Source organism: Hypomesus nipponensis, chromosome 22, assembly GCF_054491055.1.
Source record: "Hypomesus nipponensis isolate SF chromosome 22, ASM5449105v1, whole genome shotgun sequence".
In the NCBI taxonomy this organism is placed as follows: domain Eukaryota; kingdom Metazoa; phylum Chordata; class Actinopteri; order Osmeriformes; family Osmeridae; genus Hypomesus; species Hypomesus nipponensis.
In genome coordinates, this window is record NC_140382.1 from 16,845,720 (window position 1) to 16,855,648 (window position 9,929).

Genomic DNA, 9,929 nt, shown 5'->3' on the forward strand with positions numbered 1-9,929 from the left:
ATTTATTTAGTGACAATAGGGATTTTCCTTGTAATCATAGGCTACTGATTCCAACTTTATGTAGGCCTAGAGTTATTGTTCAGTTTGATGTAGGCTATAGCTATTCACCACTATTCATTTGTGGTTGTGTTTTTATCCACCTGCCCATCAGGGACAATAAATCTAAATTAGTTGCTAACGAACTGTGGTGGAATTAGCCTACATCACTTTTTAATTATGCGCTACTGTGTGCGCTACTCCTACGGAAAAAACCCATTGGGGGTTGGTTCTTGGTGTTGCAACACTGCCGCGCTCACTGGGAATATCCAAACTTCATCTGCGGGAGGTAAACCAACACACCATTTAGGCTACCTACCACTCCACGGAAAGTTGCTCTCCACGTAAACAATGGCCAAATATCAACCGCGGCAGATTCGATGCCTTTATGTTGTCGTTTTGTTATGTGCTGTGGCAGTTATTTGCGTGTGTGTCGGCGTTTTCCTTCACCGTGGATGTTCAGACGGTAACTTCAAGCACGCGGCGGTGGCTGCAGACTCCCAACGTTGTTCGGAAATTGGCAGGTAATATAGGCATGCATCCGTCTCCTTGCCCTGCTAATTGTAACTACATAAAAATGTTATGTTCTACCAATTTTATTTGGGAAGCACATTTTGTGTAGCCTACTTTTAGTTTAAATTTCAGATAGTGAATATGGAATATGCGTCTTTAACTGACAATAAAGTTTTGAACTTTTTGCAAGTTTGAAGAGAACTTAATAACAGACAACATCAGTGACAATTTCAGTGTCTGAGGTTTGAGATAGTAAGTTCAGTGAACAGTAGCCCATAAGTAGTTTTGAGAAATTTGAAAGACTCGCTAATAGGGATTATGTCAATGGTACAGACATATTCATTGCCTGTTAATTTACAATGGCCATACTCCTGAGTTACACAAGTAGCCTGCTGCATAGTCATTCTAATAAAAAGTACTTAATAGCCATGATATCTGCCAGCATTAAAAGCAAAAAATTTAGAATTCTAACACCTTAACCTGCTAGGGCACATTTAGTGGGTGAAACGTATAACAGACCCATTTTGTTAAATTGAGTGGAACAGATTTTTGGGCATCCCTTTACTTACACTATATAAATTGTTCATGTGAAGTGTATTGTGATTTTCAGTCAGAGCATGAAACCAGGATTGTGCAATCGTGAGCCAACCAACAGCATAGAGCCTACTTATGAAAAAAGAACAATAAAAAAAACAGGTTTCACCTTGACTTTTCATTCAGCTCAGCAAGTATCTGTGTGCTCTGGAGTTACTTTTGTCTCCTGCCAAGAACAACCACCTGTCCCATCATCCGTTATTTGAATGAAAGAGAGTGTTTACAACACATTTCTTCGTTTAGCTGACAATTCAACCCAAAGGTATGTACTGTACAAAGAGTGCACATGCAGAGGACATCAAGAAACATCAACATTCAGATGTCAGACGTGCATGCTCCAAACTGGATTTAAGGAACGGTTGTAGTTCCAGGCCCTGTGCAAAGTGAGCACATCAGTAGTAGCGGGACACATTGCGAGGGCTGTTTCCTGAGATTGACCCCCCCCCCCCCCCCCCCCATTTGGGATCAATTCTAACGCCGTCTGCAAGCCAGGTCTAATCACCCAACATCAGTGCTCAACCCCCATAATGCTCTTGTGGCTGAATGGGCACAAATTCCCACAGACACGCCGCAAAATCTTGTGGACAGCCTTCCCAGAAGAGTGGCAGTTCTTATGGTAGCAAAGGGAGGCCCATCTTCACATTAACACCCATGGTTTAGGAATGGGATGTCTAACCAGATCATAAAGGTGTGATGGTCAGGTGTCCATATAAGTTTGTGCTTAATATGTATAAGATACTATACTTTGGTTTGACTTCTCTGGAACTCAGATGCCGTCTAAAGGCCTGTAGATCTGCGTTCAGGCCAATGACTTATTTGATAGACTGGAAATTACCATTGCTCAGGCAAATAGAATTTGAGTTAATGGCTCTCTGCTTAATGACATGCTTCCTGTGTTCTGTAGTCTGTGTTTCGTGGAAAGAGGATTATTATCAAAAGTTATTCCCAGGAATTTGAATCACTTTACGGCAACCCCCCCAACCCCCCCCACCTTCCCTAAACACTCAAACACTCCTAAACGCTCACAGACACAAACACCCCACACACTCATACAAACATCCCCCACAAACTCATACACACATCCCCCTACACCCCCCCCCCACACACACTCATACACACATCCCCCCTATGTTTTAGTTTCTACTGTACAAATGACAGCTGTCTTTGGGAACCAAATTGAAACCAGAACTCTCTATCCATATGTTTCCTGTTAGCTGAACTGTGTCGTGGGGTCAAGTGCAAACTTGTATCCGGATAATGTTCAGACCCAAAATCTGTCATTCTGACACACAAATATTTCCCAGAACATCTGAAATTTCACACAGCAGAGTTTGTGTCTGTCTGCATGACCATAAACTGGAATATACTGGTTAAGTGTTCCCCAGAGCTTTTAGTCATACAGAAGACTGTTGTGTATTGTAACCCCTTGCATTGTTGCTTGCTTTTTCTACAGGTACACTCTTGCACTTCTGAAGTTCCTGTTGTTTAATTGTAACTTGTCTAACTACATGCTCTTATAGTTTTTCTCTCACGGATTTATTAGTTTTTTCACGATGTATGTTTCACGTTTTGGCTACCCGCAATGTTTAGCGCTATCTCGTTGTTATGATCAGTGACCTATGCACTTTTGTAATGCTCTCTCTTGGAAGTCGCTTTGGATGAAAGCGTCTGCTAAATGCATAAATGTAATGTATTGATTTGTTGCAGGGATATCCTGCAGCAAGGAGGATCAGCTGTAGATGGCGCCATTGCTGCTTTGTTGTGCACGGGGCTGGTCAACCCCCAGAGCATGGGTCTGGGTGGAGGGTCCATATTTACCATCATGGATAAATCTGGTATGTCTGCCTACAATATTGTCTTTACTGTATTCTATTCTGCTCATGTACCCTGTTCTATGCTGAGTCATTTAGCATACGTCCATCTACGTGCAAGTGTACATTCTCATTTAATTCATTCTACTGTATATTGTGATCAATAGAGAATCACACTATCATACCATGATCTGCCCAACCTTGTGTTCTGTACAGCAGCGGGAATGGCTGCTCTAGAGAACAGGAAAGTATTTTATTGATCCAACAGTGTCCAGTCCGCCCCCAGTCCTTTAACTCCACCTGTCTGCTGTCTCCAGGAAAGGTGAAAGTTTTCAGCTCCAGAGAGACCGTCCCTCTGGCCTTCAAAGCAGACCTGCTCAAGGACTGTCCCTCCACTCTCCAGCTGATCACAGGTACAACTGTCAGTTCATGTGTAGTCTGGAAACTGACCTGAGCTCACGCAATATCGATAATGATATATTCAGATAGCAGATGCTTTTATCTGAAAAAAGGGCATTTGAACCTGGAAATATGCAGGCAACTGCTCTAAGACTTAGTCATAATCATCATTGTGACATGAAATTCAGTTCTGGAATTCAGTCACGTATCAGATCAGTAAGACAAAGTATCTTCAATGACAACAATCAAACCTGGCCATTTCCTAGTCAGTTAGTACCGTGTCCTCACGTCTGCTCTCTCTGTCGCCCCCTGCAGGTAGTCAGTGGATCGGCGTGCCCGGGGAGCTTCGTGGGTACCAGGAAGTCCACAAGCACTACGGCCGTCTTCCCTGGGCGTCGCTGTTCAAGCCCACCATCAGACTGGCCAGGGAGGGATTCCCCATGCCGGCCTACCTGAGTCGATTCCTCTCCGTACCCATGATAGCCAGCGCGGTGAAAGCCTCGCCTCTCTGGTAGTATAATAATGACAACAATATACACACATTTACATTACATTTAGCAGACGCTCTCTTATCCAGAGCGACTTACAGTAAGTACAGGGACATTCCCCCGAGGAAAGTAGGGTGAAGTGCCTTGCCCAAGGACACAACATAATTTTGCACAGCTGGGAATCAAACCAGCAACCTTCTGATTACTAGCCCAATTCCCTAGCCACACAGCCACCTGAATCCCACACAAGGGACTCATGGGGGGGAAACGAAATGGTTTTAGGGTTCCACCTCCTTATAAGGGATCCTTGGTGTTGAAGGAGGTGCTCCTAATCTTAAACACCTGGGCTTTGCTATGCTGTAATAGCACGTCCGCGGGGCGCTAATCGACTTACATTTAGGCATCCCAGCTGCAGTCTGCATCGGTGAGCCCCCAGGACCTGTCCTCTCCTTATGGCGCCGTGACACATCAATACAGCAGATGCCATCTCTGAGCCCATCCCCGAGATTAACTTCAGAGCTTTGAAACCCCCCCGCCCCCCCATCCGGTGGTTCTTCTCCCCATCCCCTCTCCTCTGACTGGGGGCCCAGATGCCCAAGGAGAGGGTCTCCTGGCACCAGCAGATGGGGAGGGAGACTCACATAAGCGATTCCCACAGAGTCAGGGATGCGCTGCAATAAGAAATAGGTCAGGCTATACTCACACAGAGTCTTTTCCCGCCTGCTGGGGTGATGGAAGTATGCAGAGTTTAATTGGTGTGTTTGCTGTCGGTTGCTAACGACGTACTGTCACCGTAACCCACGGAGGTCACGCTGCTCCTGTTTAATACCTTCACACTGAAAACAGCTGTCTTGGTTTTTCTCTGTTGTGCGAGTTTGTGTGTGTGTGTGTGTGTGTGTATATGCGCGCGTATGCATGTGTGCATTCATGTGCAGGAATCCGTGCTTGCATGTGTGCGTGTGTTTATATGTGTGTTTGTGTGAGCATGCGTACGTGTGTGTGTGTGTATGCGTGTGTGTGTGTGGGTGGGATGTTTGTTTTAATGATTCGTTCCCCTGTGCTTGTTCTATTCTAGTGAGGTGTTCTGCAGGGAGAACAGGACGGTTCTGAAGACAGGGGACACATTGAAGTTCCCCAAGCTGGCAGAAACCATGGAAACCGTGGCAGAACAAGGAGCAGACGTCTTCTACACAGGCAACATAGGACGTGACTTGATCCATGACATTAAAGCTTTTGGTGGGTGGCTTCGAATGTGTGGAGAAAAAAGAGTGAGATTGAGAGGAAACATTGAGGTTAGAGAGAGAGAGAGAGAGAGAGAGACAAAGAGAGAGAGAGAGAGAGAGAGACAAAGAGAGAGAGATAAGAGATCTATTAAAACTGTAGGAAACTTTCCTTTACGGAAAACTTTTTCCTTGTTTTCTAACCTGGATGGTTGACTGGTATGCCTGTCTGTTTGTTACAGGTGGGAACCTCACCATGGAGGACCTGAGGTTGTTTAAAGTCAGGGAGGAGGACGCGTGGACAATTACTCTGGGAGATTACCAGATGCACATCCCCCCTCCACCAGCAGGGGGAGCCTTGCTTGCCCTCATTCTCAACATCATGAAAGGTATTTACATTTAGCAGACGCTCTTATCCAGGGCGACTTACAGGAAGTACAGAGACATTCCCCCCGAGGCAAGTAGGGTGACACAATGTCATTTGGCACGGCCAAATGACATTGTGACAAATGACATCGATCTGGCAACCTTCAGATTACTAGTCCGATTCCCTAACCGCTCAGCCATCTGACTCCCGCGTATTTGACAAGCCATATTTCTCTTTGTTATATTTACTTATATATCCACTATTATTTCTTTCTATATGCAACCACTACGTTAACGATTAGTCACAGTAGTTCCACTGTAAGGTTAAAAAGTATAAAATAGTGTTCCTGAAGAATTCTGATTGATCTCTGATTTCCAGGGTTCAATCTCACCCCAAGTTCCATGGATGGTGAGGAGAAGGCACAGTTCTACCAAAGCTACATTGAGGCGGCTAAATTTGCGAACGGCCAGCGGAGCAGCATTCGTGATCCCATCTTTGGCACTGCGGCAGTGAGTATCTCCAGCCTCTTGATAGTAACTAAGCTGCCAGAGTCTCTCTTACCCTCCTTTTCTCTTCTTCATTGCTCTCTCTCTACCTTTCTCTGTCTACCTCACCTCTTTTTCCATTCATCCGTCTGTCTCTCTCAACATTTCTCTCTCTCTCTCGTTATGCATCACCAGATCAAAGCAAATGTATTGTATCTGAAAATCTACTTGCCAATTAACATAAGTACATTAAGGTTCAGAATATCCACTTCCTTGCAGAATGCATCGTACTTGGTGAGCTCGGACTTTGCGGCACGCGTCAGGGCGAAGATAACCCAGGACGGCACCCATAACGACTCGTACTACAACGTCACGCCGTCGTCAGACCGCTACGGGACCACTCACGTGTCCGTCCTGGCTGAGGACGGCTCAGCCGTCTCCGTCACAAGCACCATCAACCACATGTGAGATGCTACCCTGAGGACAACGTGTTGCCGTGTCAAGCGTTGGCAAAGTCCAAAACACTGAAATGGACGAGTTTTGCGACACACAAGTGAACGTTCGAATTCACTTAACTCTGAATAGATAAACAAACTGATACCCACATCTCCACAAACACACATCTACACTCTTTTTGTGAAACTGAAAATAAACCCCTTTATCAAGTGGAATTGGACAATAGTTGGTACACTCAGGTCCACATGCCAGCTTGTAGCGGTTGTAGCTGTCTGCTCCTCCGTGCTAACACACGTGTTTGTCTCTACCTCAAGGTTTGGTTCGATGGTTTACTCCCCTAGGACTGGCATCATTCTCAACAACGAGCTGGCAGATTTCTGTGGAAGGGCAGACCGCTTCAGATCGGGTACCGGATAAACGCATGTCTCGTATATTAACGTACAGTAAATGTTACATGAAGATTGATACAGAACTGCGCAAAGGTTTTAAGTAAAGCAAACATGCTTTAAGAAATAACTAAATGAAAGTACTAAGCTGAAATGTTCTCATCATTGCACTTGATACTGCCGCTCCAATACAGAAGAAGGATTGCCGAAACATACTATATTGTAATTGGCTGGAAAGTAGAGGCACGCTCCCAAAATTATAAACTGACATTTCACTTGCACTGAGCTGTCTGTGATTTGTAAACAAATCTCAGGGGGCCTCATTTGCACACACAACATAGGAGATGGAACTTTTTTACTGTAAAAAACACACTTATTGTACCTTAAAGGATTGATTACCATATTGACATGCAGTAGATTATGTGTGGGATGGGTACAGCACAGCATTTGACTGCAGATCAAGAGAGCAGGTTTGAAATCTCCCTCATATATTGCTTTGGATGAAAGCTCTGGCTAAAATGAACCCTGTTATTATAATGATTACATAATTATTCTCTCACATATCCTGAGATGTTAATGAAGGGTTAGGTTTAGGGTTATCCTGAGATGTTAATGAAGGGGTCTCTCGGGGTTTTGAAAAGCTGATATCAAATTTTCACTTTTGATTATGTCCTCAGGTGAGCAGCCCCCCTCCTCCATGGCGCCTGCGATACTGAAGTCTCGGTCAGGGGACAGGACCCTTGTGATTGGTGGATCTGGGGGTAGCATGATCACCACAGCGATGGCCTTAGTGAGTGCAATTAACTGGATCCATCTCCTTGGTGTGGTCACCTCTGTTAGCAATTATGGTTGGAAACTGTTATTTCATATTATTCTCTCCTCTCTCTCTCCCTCTCTCTCTCCCTCTCTCTCTCTCTCTCCCTCTCTCTCTCTCTTTCTCTCTCTCTTTCTCTCTCTCAGTCGATTATGAACCACCTCTGGTTGGGTATGGGTCTGAAGGAAGCCATCGCTGCACCAATTGTGTTTGTAAACGGCAAGAATAAGGTCTACAAAGAATCATGGTTCGATAAGGTAATTATTCCGTCTCCTACAATCACCATGTAATCACTTCAGAGTGACGGCTTGATTGCACTAGGCTGATAAATACAGTTATTTAGCAATACTCCACTGTTTAGAACAGTTTTTCCAGACATATAATCACATTTTGAGATTTTAAGTGTTTGCATCTCCAGTCTGTTTCTGAGGTCCTAAGAAGGATTGGCCATAGAGTGGAAGACTGTGAGTTCTGCTTCAACGTTGTCAACGCTGTTGCCAAGGAGCGAGGTTGCATTTCCGCCGTGTCCGACGCCAGGAAGATGGGGCAGGCGGCAGGGTTCTGACCCGTTGGCCAACCGAACAGGAACCCAGAGTTCACCAGCTTCCTTAACGTCCCGAATGACATTCTACTGGATGTTTATGTGCACCGTTATTTACAAAGGATGGATACATGAATGTCCCTCAGTCGCATTTACATCTGAATTCAAGTGCTGTTTCGATATTTACAGCTTTGCCCTAAAAGCATGATTAAAAGAATAACATGGGCCTCATGGAACTCACAGATAGGTTATCTTTGGGGTGAAATAAAGGGGGTGCTCTAAGTTTGGCTCTGAGGGGGATGGAGTTACTAATTTTGACCAAAGTCATGACTGTCTGTTGTTGGTGAGTCATAAGACGGCACCAGCGGCGTCCTGACGGGCAGTGAGAACAGAAGGTCAGTCCAGCTTGTCAGCTGTGGTAACATTGGACTCACACCAAGACCACAGGGGGTCCATCACTTCCCGTGGGGAGGGGGGGGGGGGGGGGGTCGACTAAGAGCAGCATGATGTGCCGTGCAAGACGCTACGCTTGTGGGCGTGTGTGGGTGGAGGATGGGTGTAGCTTTGTAGCTCGGCAAGGATGAGTGTAGCTCAGTGGTTGAGTGTTTGACTGCCGATGAAGAGGTTGAAGGTTGAAATTTGTCCCTGTATGTCACTTTCGATAAAAACATGCTAACTGAATACATTATTGTTACTATATTATTATAAGAAATTATATCTTACTGGGGGCTGTGAAAATGGGATTGAGGGTTTGGGTTGTTGAGATAGTTGTTGATTCATACAGTCCGTTTTTTATACAAATGTATGTGAAATATATTTGATACACAGCATATATGAAATGTTTATAAAAATATTTTTTCAAACTTTATAAACTTTTTGTTCACACAGGTAGTGAAAGGAGATAATAGTTTGTTTGTTTTTGTAAATAAACGTTTTTTGTAAAAATGAAATTCTAAAAAAAAGTTGCCATCATTGATGAGGACTCCTGCAGGACTACTGTAGTCTAGGTTGAAAACATTTTTTCAACAAAAGTTTTGTAATGTTTGGGGGGGTTTTGTGTGAGCAGAAAAGTTTCTCAAAAAAATATTTGTGCAAATAAAAAATTAAAATAGTGAAATAAAACCACAAAAAAAGTTGCTAATTTGGACTCCAAAATCGCTAAAACGGGTTTGTCCTCCGGAGAAGCCGGCTGTGCTACTTTTTGCGCCTAGCTTCAGACCTGTCCCCTGAACCCCGGGTAAGTAACTTGACAATTGAGCAAACTAGGTCTAGCTCTACTGCTGTGTGGGATTGCTAGACCTATCCAGTACAAAAGGCGACAATACAGGGTGTTGATATAACAACCTGGAAACATAGCTAGGCTAGCTATAAGATGTTATCACCATGGCCTGTGCCTGTAGCGTTTCTGCAGCTGTCTGTTTGCAGTTTTAGCTAGCTAGCTATCTCCTAGAGGCTAATAAGCTACTGAACTGATGCCAAGTGTGATCGTTTGTCTTCTATGCTATCCTGCCATCTGCAGACAGTTAGTAATAGCATCTTCAAAAGTGAAAGAAAGTCATCTGAACCTGTACAGTTAGCAACAGACAGTAGCCTATATTTATCCATATATACCCTGACCTAACTAACAATTAGCATTGTGTTTCCTGCCCTAGATTAAAGGGATACTGTGTGCAAAGCCCTTTGAGAACAGAAACAAAGGATGGGGGTAATGAGATGGCTTTTCGTAGTGGCTCATGAATGAGTAATGATCCCTGAAGGAGATTCTGAGTAGGCCCCTTCTAGCGCTCACTGGGAATTATAAAAACATGCAAATGATGTT

General features: G+C 44.3%; 1 protein-coding gene across 1 annotated transcript; it reads left to right on the forward strand.

Moving 5' to 3' along the window:
* The first annotated feature begins 375 nt into the window (after positions 1–375).
* On the forward strand, positions 376–8,570 carry LOC146236914 (glutathione hydrolase 5 proenzyme-like). The gene is made up of 12 exons (XM_084687199.1): positions 376–560; positions 2,851–2,978; positions 3,272–3,367; positions 3,669–3,864; positions 4,917–5,077; positions 5,304–5,450; positions 5,807–5,937; positions 6,193–6,377; positions 6,684–6,775; positions 7,433–7,545; positions 7,716–7,826; positions 7,988–8,570. The coding sequence occupies exons 1-12, from the start codon at positions 388–390 to the stop codon at positions 8,132–8,134; spliced, it is 1,680 nt and encodes a 559-aa protein (XP_084543325.1). The 5' UTR covers positions 376–387; the 3' UTR covers positions 8,135–8,570.
* The last annotated feature ends 1,359 nt before the right edge of the window (positions 8,571–9,929 follow it).

Excerpts from the sequence above, each read along its gene's own strand:
- LOC146236914 (XM_084687199.1), top strand. The coding sequence starts at position 388 with ATGGCCAAATATCAACCGCGGCAGATTCGATGCCTTTATGTTGTCGTT. Across the intron at positions 2,979-3,271 it reads TACCATCATGGATAAATCTG|GAAAGGTGAAAGTTTTCAGC; the intron begins GTATGTCTGCCT and ends TGCTGTCTCCAG. Across the intron at positions 3,368-3,668 it reads CACTCTCCAGCTGATCACAG|GTAGTCAGTGGATCGGCGTG; the intron begins GTACAACTGTCA and ends CGCCCCCTGCAG.